At 41.5% G+C, this 18,439-nt stretch overlaps 1 protein-coding gene across 1 annotated transcript in view; it reads left to right on the top strand.

Annotated features, from left to right (window-relative positions):
* The window catches only part of LOC125750613 (neurexin-2-beta-like), a 357,714-nt gene that overhangs the window by 115,062 nt on the left and 224,213 nt on the right, over positions 1–18,439 (top strand). Inside the window, exons 11-14 of the mRNA XM_049028714.1 lie at positions 5,965–6,084; positions 6,453–6,834; positions 7,753–7,943; positions 17,316–17,489. Coding sequence (XP_048884671.1) covers positions 5,965–6,084; positions 6,453–6,834; positions 7,753–7,943; positions 17,316–17,489 — 867 coding nt within the window. The remainder of the gene's footprint in view (positions 1–5,964; positions 6,085–6,452; positions 6,835–7,752; positions 7,944–17,315; positions 17,490–18,439) is intronic.

The raw sequence follows: 18,439 nt of genomic DNA, 5'->3' as shown, positions 1-18,439 counted from the left end.
TCTATAGGTATCCGACTGTAGTTTCTGGGTTGTATAAGCTCCAGGTGACTGTGTGTGATTCATACTGTGAGACACTGAATTTGCATGGTGTTTCCGACTGACAGGCAAAGGTGTGCAGGGTTTCCTGCTTCAGTAGTAGAGCAGGCTCTCCTCTGGAGCCATGAGATGAGGCATAATGAGCCATGATGGAGCACGACAGTGAACCATCTGCGCCCTCTGGTGGAGGGGTATAGGGTGCTGTTAAATGGGGCAGGTTGGGTCCCACATCTGGCACATGTACAATCGTGGGGCAGCTGACTTGACTGAGAACTGTGTGCTACTTAAAAATGAAACCCAGATGAAGGGTGGCTGTAGAGTCCCAGCTTCAAAGAGAGTCATGTGACTGTCATATATGACGCATACTGTTGTGTTGTGCTTTTCATGCCCCAGTAACCCGCCATAGTCCTCATGCTGGTTCTAACTCTCATTCCCTTTAGCCTCAGGCTGGGGGGCCACGTGTGGCTCAGAGAACTAAGCCTCTGTTCTAGATCATAAGGCTGCTTATTCAAACCTGGCCACAGCCTGTCTGCGGGTCCTTAAGCACGACCCTTAATCCCCAGCTCCTTGGGCACCGCTATAGGTGGCTGCCCTCTGTAGCCAGGTTGATCTCACCTATAGAGAAGAAGTTGGGGGAGACATAAAAGAGAATTTCCCCATAGGGATCAATAAAGTACCTATTATTATTAATAATGAATCCCTGTTTCTCCTCTGTCTTTCTGAACCTGTCCCTCCCCAGTGCCTGTGAACTCAGGGCAACCTGGTTGGAAAAATGTATGTTCCCCTGCGTCATCTCCATGTGTTATAATTTTTTTTATTATTATTTTTCATTTATTATCTTTACCCTTATATGACCCTTCCTAGTCCAGTGCAGGGAAAAATTTTGAGGGTTGGTGGTGTGACACTACAGCCTTTGTAAAAAAAAAAAAATTAAAAAAACATAGCTCAGAGAAAGTAGACAGGACTCTTTTCTGCTCTCTGCAGGATTAGCTCTGCTGCAACCGCCTACAAGAAGGCTGCATGCAACATGAAAGGGATGAGGGAAAGCCCTCGAAAACCCCATCCTCCATCCCTCAATATCACCAGGGAGCTAGTGCGGTCAGGCCTGTTGAGGATCAAAACTGGTGTGGTACCGAGGTATCGTCCGTTTTACGGTAGCACTCGGGTCCTAATCTGAGATGACCTATCCGGGTAGGCGTGTGGAATGTCCTGCCTGTTATGCACGGTGATCATCTCTTGCCTGCTATCGGGGGAGCTTTGTAAATTCTGCATTTCTGGGGCATTTTTCTCTGAGGCCAGGGAGTGGCTATATCTCTGTGGGTGGGTATACCTACTTCTATTCTGGTCGTTCTGACGGCTGCTATACTCAGGGAGTAGCTGTTGCTGTGGTGGATAAGCTCCTCCCAATGGTGTCTGAGGTCACTTCTTTTAATGAGCATATTATGAGGCTCAAATGTGAGACTTTGTTGCCTCTGGACAACAGACAAAGTAAAATGAAACTACAGTTGTGACTTGATGGGCCGGCAACTGTGAGTAACTGTTTAAATCTCTGGGTCCACAGCTCTTGAGGCTGATCCTCTAATTAGCTGTGTATCACCAAGTCTCATTGAAATTGCACAGGTGGTGAACAAGCTGAGGATAGAGAAGGCTGCAGGGATCTGTGGTATCCGGGGAGAGAACTTTTCATCTAATAGTAATATTTGGTATAATAGTAAGAGTGGTGAGGCTGTACTCCTGGAGTTACAAGCAATATTTTCCTTCATTTGGGAGTCAGGTGTGATCCCAACTGACTGGAAAATGGGACTTGTCCCTATCTGGAAAAGGAATGGTGATCACCTGGATCGCGGTAACGACAGGGGGATCACACTGCTCTCAGTGTCAGGTAAGGCCCTTGCTAGGGTCACCCTTAACAGGATCCGTGATTTTTTTTAAATGGTTTGGCAAGATTTCTGTTTGGTCCCACATGTGAGTACACTGACTCCAGAGTGTTAAAAGCACTTATCTGTGTAAAAAAATTCCACATTTGAGTATTTAAATAGGGTTTTTATTTACAGTTTTACATTTTAATGTAAATGTTCTAAGAACTACATGCTGTGTACAGCTGTGGAGTTCCTTTGGTTATAAATACATATAAGATGAACAGGTGTCCTGGAAACCAGAAACACAATCCCCTGTGCTGTTTGTGACAGATGAATTGGTAGACATGCGGAAAAATGAAAAAGTAGGCAGTCTCTGAGCAGCAGGGGCCTTGCTGTGGGTTGGGCAGTTGATGTGCTACAGGAGAAGGCTATGAGGGGTGTTTAAAATAAACCTAAAGTAAATAGGTCTTCAGCCGAGATTTAAACACTAAAATCGATTCGGCATCCCAAACATATGCTGGCAAACCATTCCACAGTATAGGGGCTCTGTAGCAGAATGCTTTACCGCCCACTCCCACTTTATTTATATGTAGAACTACAAAGAAACCTACATTCTGTGACCTGAGTGGACGATGCAGCTCATAAACTTGCAGTAATTCTGTCAGGTTGCCAGGTGCTAGACCTTTAAGTGCGTTATATGTAAGTAGTTGAACTTTAAAGTCAGTCCTGAACTTAACAGAAAGCCAATGCAGGGAACTAAGAGCAGGGGTTATGTGTTAAACTTCCTGCTTCTGGTAACAATTCGAGCTGCTGCATTCTGAATACGCTGCAGGGTGTTTAATGTGCAGTGTGTGCTCCCAGATAACAGAGAATTACAGTAGCCTAAGCTACTGTATACAAAGGCATGCACCAATTTCTCAGTGTCTTGAATAGGGAGGAATCGTTATAGTTTGCCGATGTTGCGTAGTTGTAAGAAGCACACCTTTGATATTGCATCCACATGTATCTGTAAGGTGATGCCTAGGTTATGAGCTGAGCTGCGCAGGGAAAAGTCCAGCTCTTTGGAGTGGAGTGTGGAGATATAGCTGTAGGTATTTTGGCTATACACATTTATTTTAAAAGTTTTTTTTTAAATTGATGACTGTGTTGTGGTAGGAGAAGTAAAAGACCTTTTTTGTCCCTGTCGTTTTGGCTTGTCATGGAGAGAGCACCATGTAACAGATCTTGCTTAGTATTTGTAGTTGCTGTGTGACTAGAATATATAGATATACATGTTCTGTAAATTTTTTTTAAATTTAACATTCATTTCCAAATAACATTTCTGGTATATTAAGACAGTTATTTAGACTTCCCTGAGTTACTGATAAAAATGACTCTTCTAAATTATAAGCTACTGTATAACAGCACAAGACTGGATTAGTTTAAGAATGTGAAAATTAAGATTTTGATAATATTGTTTTGACATTTGAAACATTTCTGTTAGATTTTGTTCTTTTATGGAAGCATCATATCCAAAGATGTATAACTTTAGAGCAGGCAGCAGTGTGGGAAACGGAACATGAAAGGTGACTTCTGTTAAATACTAAAATTGAAACCACTAAATAACTTAAGAAAACTTCGGAAGATCTGGTGGTAAAAATGGGCCAAATGTGTATCAAAAAGAATATTCACTCAACAGATGCTTATAATAGCTGACAATGGTTGCTTCAGCTACAATAGGGTTTAATTACCTTGCATTTGATTGGACAAAGACTAGAGTTGGGATGCCAGCAGGCAGGTGGGCTGCATTCTGCCCAGGCTTTTCACCTTTAAAGCCACTCTGTCCTGGTTCTATGACAGTATGGAGCACAGTGATCCAAGATCACCTGCCGTTTAGAGCTCAGTCAGGCCGTGGACTACTAGCTAAGCCATCCTTAAGTTAAAACCACAGATAACGATTAATATTTGCTGTGCATTCATACAACATTCAGTGCACCTTCATAATGCATTCATACAATATCAATAAGAATCATGTAAATATAGCTTAACATGTCTTAAAGCATTGCATTCATAACACTCAATGAACAAGACATAACAGCTGTAACGTACATTAATAACAAACATTACAATCATGTTTTAACAATATCTGATTACATATGTTATAGTCATATAATGTTTGTTATTAAGATGTATTAAAGCTCTTAAGGTCTTTTGATGCCCTGGGAACCCAGGTTCTGGAGAGACGGGCAAGAAGCGAGGCAGAACTCAGACAGTAGATCAGACAGCAACAACCCACCACCTACTCTTTCCTTCATGGCCCATGGAGGAAGACTCATAACTACATATTTAATGAAGATGAAGTGCCATTGGTCTTGTGGCAGACCCCAGTGCGCCCTTTCTGGCACCCGTAACAGCCACTCATTACCTGTCCTTGTATATGACTGGGAAGCTAGGGCCTGTTGGCGGAGCCTGGTTGATGGCAGGAGCTGGCAACGCCTGTCCCCTCAGGTGTCGGCCCTTGGACATACGTGACTTTGAGGGGGCCCGCTGCTGACTGCTGGCCTGCTTTCCCTGCTGCTGCTCTTGCTGCTCCTCCAGCTTGTGATGTTCCTGCTTCAGCCCACCATTACACACGAACAGCTGATCCAGGTCCTGCTGATACTGGCCGCACTGCTCTTCCAGCTCACGGTGCTTCACAGCCTGCTGTGTCTCTAGAGTGTGGCAGGGCTCCCTGTGGTCAAGCAGCATGGCTGCCGTGGCCGTGACCTCCTGCTTGTCGAGATTCCTTGTGGGGAATTCACCGCCGCCACTCTCCCGTGCCACCACGTGTATCGGGGCACACTCCTGGCCCACTGTGCCCAGGATCACCTCCACTCTCTCCCCCTCTGCTAGCGCCTGCTCCATGCTGCGGGGGGCCATCAAGCACACTTGCAGCTGCAGGTGGTCTGGGAGGAGGCTTGCAAGGCCAGATCCTCTAGGACAGGAACTAATGAGAGGCAACTCGCCAACACTATATTATCTTAGGATAAGTTATACTTACATGCTGCTTATGAATGTTCTAAAAATATATACTCTCAGTGTGTCACCTCAGATATCTATTCCATCCATCCATCCATCCATCCATTTTCCACCCCACTTATGCTTCTGGGTCATGGGGGGTCCGTAGCCTATTCCAGAAGCTACGGGCACGAGGTGGCAAATAACCCAGGATGGGGGGCCAGCCCATCCCTCAGGTATCCATGTATTGATACCCTTAGAACATTTCTGGTGTCCTCTTTCTGTCATATTGTAATGAGCAGCTCAGGATGTCTCCAATATTTCTGGAACAGGAACATTCCACGGATGCATTGGGCATGCTAAAGTAGCTTCTCTCTCAGAACAGACAGCTGGATCCCATTTAATGTATAAAATGAGAAAATTTCCATCCTCAGATGAAATAAAAGATATATTACATGGTGGCTTCTTTGTGTGTGTGTGTGTGTGTGTGTGTGTGTGTGTGTGTGTGTGTGTGGTCCAGATATACCTTAGTTTTTGGGGAACAACTGTACCTACAATGTGATAAATACCTCATTTTTTTTACGTTATATGGACCAGGAATGAAAACTCAAATTTCTAAAAATCCTTGACTGCAATCAAAAAACAAGAAATCTCTTGTGGTTATGGTAAGGGCTGCGTAGGGGTTACGGTTGTCATAGCATTAGTATTATTCCCATACAGTATAAATGAATGAGCAGTACCCACAAAGATATGAATATAAAAATATGTCCGTTCTGTGCATGTGTGTGTGTGTGTGGGACTTTTTTTTTAAATGTGGAACATTTTACCTCGTGGGGACATTTTTTTGGTTTCCACAAGGATAACCTCAATGTTATAAAAATCGGTGAGTGCAATCAAAAAATATCAATGCTAAAAGTCTTGTATTTTGTTTGGTTACTTATGGTTAAGGTTAGGGCTGGGTAGGGGAATACGTGCACTGTGCCTGTGTGTTTCTGTGTGTGTGTGGGGTTGTACTGGACGTGGACTCAGGTGTCCTTTTGCATTGCTATGAAAGGATGCTTGGCCTTCTGTAACTTGCAGCATCCCTCCACAGGCAAAGGACCTGAGACACTGGTTGCAGGGCAGAAACTGAATGACAACGAGTGGCATGCGGTGAAGGTGACGCGCAGAGGAAAGAACCTGCAGCTCTCTGTGGACAATGTGACCATGGATGGTGAGGACACTGTCATATTAAGGGCCATTGCTCTTTCATTAACCTCATTTCATGACAAACTGTCTGGTTGACACTGGTCCAATTATGATATAATCAGAGGTATGATATAAGAGAAAAGGCCTTTATTTGACATCAACAATGTACCTGACTGACTGCAAGATTACTTATTTTTTATAGCCAAGACCATAGTTACAGGTAATTTAACATGGTAAAAGACTGCAGGGTATGGAAGATTACAGATGATTTGTTTGTCCAAAACTATATTTTTTGAAACTGTGTTCTTGTTTTGTCTTACTTTGTACTTTCACTGCGCATGAGTGGTGCACGGTAATTACTGAGAATGTTTTCTGTTCCCTCACTGAACTCAGGCCAGATAACTGCTGCACATACGTGCCTGGAGTTCCAAAACATCGAGACAGGCATCATGACCGAGCGACGCTTCGTCTCAGTTGTTCCATCCAACTTTATCGGGCACCTGCAGGGCTTGACAGTCAACGGGGTGCCCTACTTGGATCAGTGCAAAAACGGCGACATCTCGTACTGCGAGCTCAACGCTCGCTTCGGCATGCACCACATCATTGCCGACCCCATCGCTTTCCGGAGCAGGGCCAGCTACCTGACTCTGGCCACCCTGCAGGCCTATGCCTCCATCCACCTTTTCTTTCAGTTTAAGACCACATCCTCTGATGGGCTGCTGCTCTACAACTCTGGCGATGGCAGTGATTTCATTGTTGTGGAGCTGGTCAAAGGGTAAGTGAGGGATCTCAGCTGACGCCTGAAGAAGCCTTCATGTTCATGGGTTATACTGAAAGAATACTCAAAGTTAAGCTCTATCAGATAGAAAACAGAGGTGGGTTTAGCATAGTTATATAAAAGTAGATCTTACCCATATATGCAAAAAGAGATCTTGCAGCTGTCATCATCCAGGTTTGTTTGTAGATATGACTGCCTTATGCCATCCTCTCCTCAGTATCAGCTGAATTAATTTAATTAATTAAATATAAATGAGTTAAAATGGGGGAAAAACAATTTATGTGGCCCCTCCAGATATACATATACACCCTTATTTAATCTGTTATAGTTCTTACTGTTATATCACAGAGAATGGTGGTTATAGTGCAAAACAGAAAAAAGAATATAAATATTTAACCATGTTAAAAAATACAAATGATATACAAATGATACATGGTACTGTAACTGACATTTTCAAAAATGCACCTTAAAACATACACAAAATAATACATGTAACCACCAAATTTGGGGGGAAAGATTGTGCAAATAGTCATAGAAGTGGAATGTGCAATGAATGAATGCATTCTTACATACATATCACAATAAGGAATCGCTGGATTCAGGTAAAAATACATTTATTAGCTTGCACATTTCCAGGTGACCATCCAGTACTGCTAGAAAGTGTACAAGTTAGTGAGTGTGGGAGGATTATAGATGGGATGGCAAAACCAAATGACAGAGCTGCCCATGGAATACATTTTTGGTAACAACATTAAAGATCAGGTTTTTCTTGTAGTTGTATTATATATCCACCAGGAGTAGTAGTTAGATAGTGGAACAGATATGGACTGCAGATTACCTTGAGGTCACCTTTACAAATAGGTCTCCTTTAGCAGCGTCCGTGGTGTCATTCAGTGTCTCTGCACTGCTTTGCAGGTACATTCACTATGTGTTCAACCTGGGTAAAGGCCCAACCCTCATGAAGGGCAACTCTGAAAAGCCTCTTAATGACAACCAGTGGCACAACGTGATTGTCTCCTGGGATGCCAACAACGTGCACATGCTGAAGATCGACTCCCGCACGGTAACCCAGCACACCAACGGAGCCCGTAACCTGGACCTCAAAGGTACGGCTTGTCTTTCTCCAGCTTCTTTACCATATTGATTCTCTATGTGAAATTAGAAATGGCCTGGTCGTTATTGGTGGATGTTGATTACAGAGCAAATCAAGTATCTGTATCATATTCCATTCATCTGCCCGTCGCACCACACAATATACAGTCTGCCAAAAGTCCCTGGTGTCCTTCAATCCATTACATATCATTTTAGTAATGATTTGTGGGAAAAATGATTCATGTCCCTTTTGTTCCCTTTTATTCTTTCCCACTGCCCCCAGAACAACGGCAGATTCTGTTTCACCCTCTTTTCCCATTCGGGCGCAGTGTGTGCTTCAATGACCTAAACCTCTGTAACCAGGTTTGAAAAATTCAAGCCTGAGTCTCGGCAGATTAGTCACATATCCATGGGCCCTTGAGCAAAGCCCTTAAACCTAGGAGTATAACGTCACGTATAAGCTCACGTATTCGCACTGAAAATGTTCGGTATAGGTCTTTCGGTTCGGTAGGCATATGTACCGAACGAATGCCACAAATGCAGAAGCTTTTGTGTGTGTTGTGTGTTTCCCCTGAGCAACATTCGGAAAGGGGTGGAGGACGCATGTGTGTGAACCATCTAATGTGAAGCTGGTAGCTGTTAACGTGAATAAAGTAGAGCACAGGTATTTTTTTAAATGCTGTATCATAGTGGATATTTATATTGTTATGCTTTGTATTTTTGAGGCAATATTTCTCTTGCACAGTTCTAATATGAAGCTGAAAACTGCTAATGTGAATACAGTACAGATCAGGTACAGTTAATTTTCTAAACGTGCACCTTAATGGATATTTATTTTGTTTTAATTTACTTGAGAGAATATTTATTTTGATTTACTTTTAAGTAAATTTTAGGTTTTTTTATTAGCAGGTTGCAGCAGTATTTGACAAAGACATTGTTGATAAACCATTGTTTAATAAAGAAAAAAGAAGAAATGTAGTTTTGTTTTTTGTTTCCTTTTACACCCTGTCCCCCCCGTACCAAAAACCTACCAAACAATGACTTCAAAACCGAGGTGTGTACAGGACCGTGGGTTTTTTTCTGTAACGTTACATCCCTACTTAACCCCCAGCTCTGGGGTGCTGCATACTGGGATTCTGATACACATTTTGGACTCAAAAGTTAAAACCATGCTAGGCTTCTAACCCTATTTGGGGCAAGTAGGATTTCCATATAAACCTTGAGAGGAACAGTGGGAACTAGACATTTGATATTTGATTTATTTTTTTTCGCTGTTTTGCTGACAGCTTGTGTAGTGATCTATCTTTTGGCCACAACAAATTTGCAGTCACAGTCTTGGAGGCTGTAGTGTACGTCCTTCCCTGCTTCCACAAGTTTGTATAAATATCTTCAGCTGTTAACTTTGCTTTTCGCCAACTGAAGCAACTCGTGCACCTGACGCACGCATGTTAAAAGTCCATCGAGAGAATGTGTTTGCCTGTTCTCAGCACACAAAATTTTAGCCCATGTGTGTGAATGTACCGTAATAGAATGTTGCATACTACTAATAGTGTTAATTGTGAAATGTTAATATTAATAATTAATAATTAATATTAATATTAATAATACATTTATTGCAGACCCAAGTGCCATATATATTTAGGGGGGCCACGGGGGGGCATGCATGTTGTCAGAGGGGCCCCATGTACCTCCCCTGTGTGATTTACTTTTCAGGTTTTGAGTTGACAATGACACTTTTTTTGCAAATAGATGACTATAAAACATAAATTTTATGAGATGTTGCCATAAATTTGGTAGTAAATTGTTGTGGATGAAAACTACATGACATCCTGGGAACTGCCTCCAAACTGAATCATATGACCGCAGGAGAGCAGTAAGCATGACATCCGCTAGCGCAGGGGTCTCCAACTCCGGTCCTGGAGGGCTACCGTCCAGTAGGTTCTCTGTCCTACCTGGCTTCTGATGAGTCACACCTGTTCCTGATATTTACCCGAGAACAGGTATTACAGAAGTCATTTTACATTTCACAATTAACACTATTACTAGTATGCAAATCACAAAATTATTATATTTAAAATTAGGACAGGCTGTATGCTTTGTAAATATTACACAGGGCTATTACGGTACACATACGGTAACACATTTGCAGCGTAAACACATAGCAATTTCACAGAATAATTTATTATAAATCAGTTTTTTTTTTACATTGATTATGTTAACATTATTACCCGAACATCCTTTTATCGTGCTGACACTGGCAGAACCTTTGTTAAAATGTAAAACGTCAAATTAACACTCCATTAATATTACGGTCAGAAAGTTCTTTAACTTTCAGAAGACCTTCACGTAATGTTGACTAAAGGTTTGGGAACATTCCTGTAGGTAGAACATTCCTTGGGTAACAAGCTGTAGATATTGTGGGAGCATATGAGTACTGTACAAGATAAAAAGTATTTTACATACAGGTATAATTTACCCTGCCGCAATCAAGTGCAGAGATATTTAAATATTGGCAATCATAATTCTTTGAGTGATACCTCCCCACCCCCCAAACTTCCTGTGTATGGACATGTGCCTGCCATTTCATTCACTCCCAGGTTCGAGCACCACCACCTATGCCGCACATTTACGGAAGCCTGGCGTGCACCGATCCTTGGTGAACAGTACTGGGTGCCTGTGGTGGACATCCTGGATAATACCTCTGTTATCTGAAGTTCAATAATTAAAGACAAACATTTCCAACCACCCACTGCTGGTGACCAGCAGACCATGATCTCATTCTACTGGAAGCGACTTTGGGGACCAAAAACTATTCTATTTTATATTTGTTGGTTTGAACCAAAAATGTTTACCTACTGGTTATGTGACAGTTGAACTCCTGGGGGCGCTTTAAGGTCATTGAGGGTTTATCCAAGGATATCTCTTATTAGCTGGATCCATTACCAAAAAAATCTATAAAAATTCAAGCCTAGTGTTCACCATTTAACATATTCATTTGAATTGGATCAAATTAGACTTAATCTGGTTTAAACTTTGCTCCTGTATTCTGCAAGTCATGCATAATGCATAGGAGAGCACTTAAGCTTGCATGCTGGTCTGTATTCAAGACGTTTGGCACCCAGACTTCAGGATACATTTGTGTGTTTTTTAACCTCATAATAGGCCGTCCATCCATCCATATTCTGTATCCGCTTGTCTAACGTATAATGGAAGTGCCTTTAGCTTAAGAAGAAATCACCATTTCTAAAATTAATACTACAAGAGTACCTCTATACATGCCTCATTAATATTCCCACTGAACCCTAACACCTACATAAAACAGGCTTTACAGCACATCCCAGAAATGTCAGCTCATGCCAATATGTTTTATGTATTGGCCAGACAATATGCCCTATTGATCAGGGAATTACTGATATCACTAATAACAATTCCTTTCACGGTTACTCATCCAGTAAAAAAAAAAAAAGAATCAATCTTAAAATAATTATAGATGTCACCAGCCATGCTCCAACACAGTACACACAATTAAACTTAAACCTGAAGTTGAAGTTGTAATGTTATGTAATTTATCAGACCTCCTGAGGGTTATACTCTGGGTGCCACAGTAGGTCAGGGGTGGTACTTTTGCCACACACCTTCAGGGATATACAGTACTTTGTGTATGTGTGTGTGTGTGTGTGTGTGTGTGTGTGTGTGTGTGTATGGAGTTGTCATGTCCTCCCTCTATTGCATGGGTTTCCTTTCATAGTTCAAAGATACAGCTTTTGGTTAACTGTCATCTCTAAATTGCCCATTTTGCATAAGTGTTGGCATCTATGTGTCCTTGGACGGACTGGTGGCCTTTCCAGGCTGGGCCCATGTGTTGTCCCTTATGATGCCTGGAAAAGGCTCCAGGCTACGTCCGACCAGGACAAGAGGCTGGAATCAACATTATTTTGTGCAAAGCATTAAATCACAATACCCAGCTCACTTCCTCTTTCTGATTTTGCTTCTTAGGCAGTCTGGCAGATTTACACTTTAGGTAGCTTGTTGTGTTGAACAGAGACTGACAAGATGTGACATGCAAGATATCATTCAACTTGTATAACAGCATTAATTTTTAAAAGTAGTGTACGGTGATTAATTTTGAGTCCTATTTTCTGATTTAATTAATAATAATATAACGTGTCATATGTACTTCCGGAGAATTTCTGGTCTGTGATTGCCCCCCCTCCCCAGCAATGGTACTTATGAAATGCTGGTAATTCCTGGAAGTATCAAGCTATTACCAGGTACCTCTCTATTCCAGAAATGGAGACTGCTGACCAGGGGCGCCGCTAGCAATTTTGGGCCCTATGACAAAATATGAGGTTGGACCCCCCTACCACACCCATTCAGATCTCTGGGGGCCCCTAAAGGGCATGGGCCCTTAGAATTGTAGAATAGAAGAGTCTAGTTCCTTCGTTCAGAAGAAAAATGGTGGCCTGTATCCATATACTGAACTTTGAACACCATCACTATCACTCTCTCCCATTGATTCCTGCTGCAATGTACAATGTGTTTTTCTTAAGCTCAGCCTGCACATTACCTATAACCTTTCCCTACACATCATCACATTATCCATAATAAAACCTGTATCGGTAGTAAAGTTGCGATGGAAACGTTGTCTTTGTCAGTAGTTTTAGTTCATAAAGTGGAAGGAGATTAAAAAGGAGAATTCCTGTGTACAGAGTACGTCGACCTCTACCCAGAAAGTACTCCAGAGCCCTTGCACATTTTCCTCTGCTCCTGCATTGCACTGCCTGACGCAAAACGGCAGCCACTTTACCCAAGATCTACAAAAATCTAGTACCTGAAGGATTAAATTTGATGGTATCATACAATGGGTTGAAAAAGTGTTCCACCCCCTCTGGAAAGCCACCATATTTCCATCTTACATCATTACAACCTATAAAAATCACAAATGCAGAGTATCAACGGTGAACTTTTATTTCTCTGTGTATATCTTTTGAAACAATTAGAGCTTGGTGAATTAAACAAATGCAAATTGACAGTCATGTTTTGAAAAATGCAAAAATGTAAAAGTAATTGACTCCTTCACATGACACACAGTCAGTACTTGGTAGCAACACCCTTTTGCAGCAGTAACTGCTTGAAATCACTTTGAATAGCCATCTACAAGCTTTGTGCATCTGGATGGAGGCAATTTTTCCCATTCTTTCTTGCAGAACTGCTCCAACTGGGCTAAGCTTGAAGGCTTTTGTTTCTGAACTGCAATTTTGAGATCACGCCACCAATTTTCAATCAGAATCATCCGGACTCTGGCCAGGCCACTGTAAAGCCTGGGTCTTCTTTTTGTCAAACCATGCTTTGGTTACTTTTGTACAATGTTTCGGGTCATTGTCCTGCTGGTCATTGTCCCAATTTAATGGCTGATGTTTTTTCCAAAATCTGGATATACTTCTTACTATCCATTCTTTATTCAATACAGACAAGGGTTCTTGGTATGAAGGCTGTGCTGTAGGTAATCAGCAGGGTGGTCCAGATTGATGGATTGGGGGCAGACATAAGCCCTGGGTTTGACCAGTCCACAAAGCTTCTAGGAGCTCAGAGGGTATACAGAGGGTCACTGGCTGTGGGTCTCCCTCTAAATCACCTCTCCCTGTGATTCAGTTCATAAAGTCTGGTGATGTGGAGACAGGCTATAACAGCCCCAAACCCAATCCAGCTATATATGGCTTTTGGCCATAAATGACCCAAATGAATGTATGGAAAGCAATTATAATTTTAGTAATTTTTGGAAGGATGAACATATACAAACCCTAATATTTTATGTATGTACACTTGGTGGTTTCACAGATATGGGTGGTTCAGTGTGTTTAGACAGCAAGCAGATGGATGAAAGTTCTGCTGCTATGGTCAACTTGACACTTACAAGCTAGTAGTTTTTTTTTGCTCCTATTTATCTATTCACATTTTATTTTCACTAATGGCATAAACATGTATTTGAAAAGTCTTATAACCTGAATTAAAAGTAAGACCACAAGTAATTGACCCAATGACATATTTATTATTCTGAGATGTGCAATGAAGACATTTCTTTCAACTTGATATGATTTCTTTTTTTGTGGAGAAAAAAGGTTAGTATCAAATACTTTGGACATGGAGGAGTCCATGAGACTGTTAAGTAACCAACATGGAAGCTGTAGAATGCAGGTGGTTGGATTATTCTGTTTGCACAAGAGTGCATCGTGTTGCTTTGGAAAAGCAATACAAAATGAAGAGCTTATAAGGGTATGATGTTTTTTAGTCAATGGTCGGAAGAAAGCAGTGAATATATATTCCATAATAACTTTTCTGGATGAATACAAAAGCAACTGGACAATATATCCATTATTAAAACAAAAACACATGCTATTATATGTTTTGTGCATTTAGTAAAAGTCTGCCTTAATTTTTCCTTTTCAGATGCCCCTTCCATTTCCTCTTTGCCCCCCTTGGCTGACCCATAGCCCTCTTTTGATATTTGTCTCTTTAGTCAATGCTGAGCCAGTTGTCAACAATACACACTAACGTCCTTCTGATTTTCTCGTTTCGGTAATGAGAAACCAGCCTTTCTATAAAGATTCGCTTCTTACAAACCGGTTGCTTCATTTGTTCTGTGTATATTTTAGGTTTCATTTTGTATATTTAAAACACACATATCCAAACATCTCGGTTTCATATTGTTCTTGGTCATGAGGCATTCTCTGATATTGCTGAATAACCTTTTTAATCAGGGAACACTGTTAGGCTTATGAAAGAAGATGAGAGGGAAATATGTTTCACACATAATTCCCCATTCTCTCTTTCTATTAATGACATTTCGTGCTGAAATACATTGGTGTTCTTGCCCAAACCCTTGAGCTAGTCTCTGACAGCAGAGTGATTTTGATCAAACTCATGGGGGGCAGGTGTGTGTTTTTATAGCACTTAGGAAGCAGGGGGGCGTAGCTCTGCAGAGAATGTCTGACAGCTGAGTGTTGCTTCTTCAAACAGCAGTGTTGTTCTCCTCTTCATTGTATACTGGTGTAGTATCACAGTCTGACATTTACTTTCCTGTATCTGTAGAGTTTTCCCACTCTTAGTACCAGTTAAATTGTTCTAAAAGTTAGAAGTACCACCAAAATTAAGGATGATCAGCACAGCACCACATAGTACATGTTTATGGCTCTGTGCAAGACTTATTAGATAATTTTACATTTAATGTCATTATTTTCCGTTTTTTTTTCCTCTCTCTCTCAGTACCTCTGTGTGCCACTTTCATGCAGATAATTTAAATTATGAAACAATCGGCTCCTTTTGTACAGACTTATTCTCTGTTGTATTTTGAGCTGTTAGCAGCCTTTAGTTTCAACCAAGCTTGTCTTGAGGGAAAATATCTTAACACAATCACGTAAGCAGTTTTTTTTTTAATATAAATGTATTTTACTTTATAGTTAACAATCTTTCTTTCTTTTTCTGGTTGTATATGTTCCTCTGCATACGAAACTTCAAGATGTGAACTTTCAAAGATGTGAACGTGAATTTGCAATAAATTAAAATCATTTTAATTATTATTATTTTTTCTTTAATCAGATTTTTAGCCAATTTACAAAAAAAAGTGCATATGTGTTCTTCATTGCTAGTGTTACGTTAAGGTTTGGGGAGGGATTGTCCTACAGGTCCTGATCGTTGTCCAGCTGCCTTCGACTCCGCCTCCCGGACCTGGCCACGCCCCGAGTTTCGACGCTACTTCCGCCTTTATGATTTAAAAGGCCGTGGCGGGAGAGTAGCGGGAGCTCTGCTATTGGTTGGTTTTTTTTGTTATTGGTTTGCTTGCGTTCTTTTGGATTAATCGTGTATGACAGTTTTTGGTTTTCTGGTTTTCGTCTCTTGCTTTGTCCTTCTGTACCTTTGCCTTTGGTTTTGACTGTTTTCTGGTTGTCATCTCTTGCCTTCCTCCTGACTCCTCTCTTGCCTCGCCCCTCGGATACTGTGTTTCGGCTTTGGTGTTCTGTATGTTCGTTTCTGTTAAGTACGTAGGGAGTGACTGCTATTTTGTTTTGCGTACGTGTGGCTTATTCTGTGGCTTGGTTAGGGAGTTAGGCTTAGTCTGCGTCATTTCTTTTCTCATCTTTTTCCTTTTGTTTAGAATTAGCTTAGTTTGGGACGTGTTCGGTAATGCTGTTTTGTTTATTGTTTTGGCCGTGTCACTCCCGAAGTTTGTTACCCTATTGTTTGTGAAAGTCTTTGTGAATAAATATAAAAAAATACAAAAAAATATCCATTTGTTTCCCGTGTTCCCTTTTCCCAAACCCTGGTTGTCTCGTTTTCCCCTCTCCTTTCCCTTTACCTTTCTGACGGTCCTCAACCCTAGACTGAGGATCGTAATACTAGGAAATCTGATTGTGGATCAGGTTAGGAGTTTGCTGGTTTTTAAAATGCTTACGTTTCCAACTATGCCTTGCGACTTTCTTAGAACTTGCTCTGACTCAAATTTGGGTCGCGACCCATGGGTTGAGAATTGCTGGCGTAGGCTAGCTGGATAATGGTAAACCGCCAGATCAGCCGATGGAAATAAATAATTCTTAGTTGTTTCTTGTTAAAATATACCACAAATCAATAAGAAATACAAACATTAACTTTTAAAAGCATTTTATTATGTAGAAATCGGGGGCTGGAGCATCATCAGCTGGATGCCTAGGCTAACTTTGTTGGACTTGTGAAACTGCTCTCAGAATGGAACAGGTTTGTTTGTTTTTCTTTTAGAGGATATTTAGTAGGTCACAAAAAATGTCAATAAATTAGAGGCACCTGGTATTGGGTACAAATGGTGTCCTTTAATTTTTTGTATCCATTGCACAAAGAAAAGCTGATTTGCAGAAATATGTTTTCGGGGGTTTATTTTGGTTAGGAAATCATATTAATCATGTCAAATCAGGATTAGTACCTGCTTCAGGTACGCTACATGCTCTCCTTTGTAAAATGACAAAGAATTTCAGGATTTTTGTACGCCTTCCTTAATGTACTAAATATTACAGGGCTTGACGTTTGTTAATCCATCTTTAAATTGCACATCATCCTCACCCTCACCACTTCTGAACTGACCTCACCGGCCAGGTTGAATCTGGTGGGTGTGACGGGGTGATGTCACTCCATCAATTAGCACTTACCCCCTCTGTACAATGCCATGTGATTCGCAGGGTGAATAAATTATGCTGGTGAGTTGGTATAGATGCGAATTACAGGATCCCATGTTAGTCAGCTTGTGTTAACTGACAGCATGTGAGTGCCGCGGATGTCTCTTCACATGTGGATTTGGATTTCAACTCCTGTACTCTTCTTACACTACATTAATAAACGAATTGGCCTGCTGTGTTTTTCAGGAGAGCTGTACCTTGGGGGAGTTGGGCGGAATATGTACAACAGCCTGCCAAAACTCATTGCATCCCGGGATGGATACCAAGGCTGCCTGGCCTCCATCGACCTAAATGGGAGACTCCCAGATCTGATTGCAGATGCACTCCACAGGGTGGGGCCAGTGGAACGGGGCTGCGATGGTGAGAATGGGCGTCCCACCTCTCTAGACATTTATACTTTTCTTTCACTTGTACATGCTGAGCGATATACAGAACGTTTTCCTTGTTGGTTTTGTTGTGATGTAATATTTATTCTCTGGGTGTGTGTTGGCTTATAAATGGCACAGCATCAAGCCGACCAGCGGGAAGTGTCATCTGCTTATTTGGGCAGTGTTGACATGCTGCATCTCCTGCGAACCCCCTGATGTACACATTCATTATTGCAAACATGATGAGCATCTCTATCCTCAACATCATCACTACAGAATTATTTATGGAAGGTTTTGGGGAAAAAAAGCAAAATACAGACGCTCCTCCATTTACGAATGAGATGCATTCCAAACGGCCGTTCGTAACTTGAAATGTTCGTAAGTCGTTATTCAACATCATTCTAAGGGTATACGCAAGTGCAAAGAACTAGGATGCTGGGAGTCCGCACGCTACGCTGCTGCACGGCGGGAGTAGCGGCCAGAAGTCGTAGTACCCGGAATTGGCGAGCAGGAAAAAAAAATTAATGTTGTGGACAGGAAACGGGCGTCCAGGGAACATAATTTGGATTTACAGTCTAATTCGTTCGTATGTTTGAAAGTTCATAAGCTGAAAGTTCGTAAGTAGAGGAGCCTCTGTATACCCTCACCATTTTATTTGGTTGCTCACCGCAACGATTCTATTTCCTGTTGCGTAATGTATTTTACCAAAAGCTTCCACACAAGCAGAAGTACAAGACTGTCCCGGGCTTTTCTTATTCAATCCTGCACTACTTCTTCAGGGCTGGGGGGCGGGTTAATCTTTGACCACTGTTTCTTTCAGGGATGTGGGATGTGCTCCTTTTCAGTGTGCAGCACCTCACCAGTGTGTTTCAACTACTAGCAAATACAACCTGATGCTGTAAGACGCACCTGTTTACGATACGATACGATACGATACCACTT

Source organism: Brienomyrus brachyistius, chromosome 10, assembly GCF_023856365.1.
Source record: "Brienomyrus brachyistius isolate T26 chromosome 10, BBRACH_0.4, whole genome shotgun sequence".
NCBI classification, from domain to species: domain Eukaryota; kingdom Metazoa; phylum Chordata; class Actinopteri; order Osteoglossiformes; family Mormyridae; genus Brienomyrus; species Brienomyrus brachyistius.
This window is presented reverse-complemented; position numbering and strand designations above follow the sequence as displayed.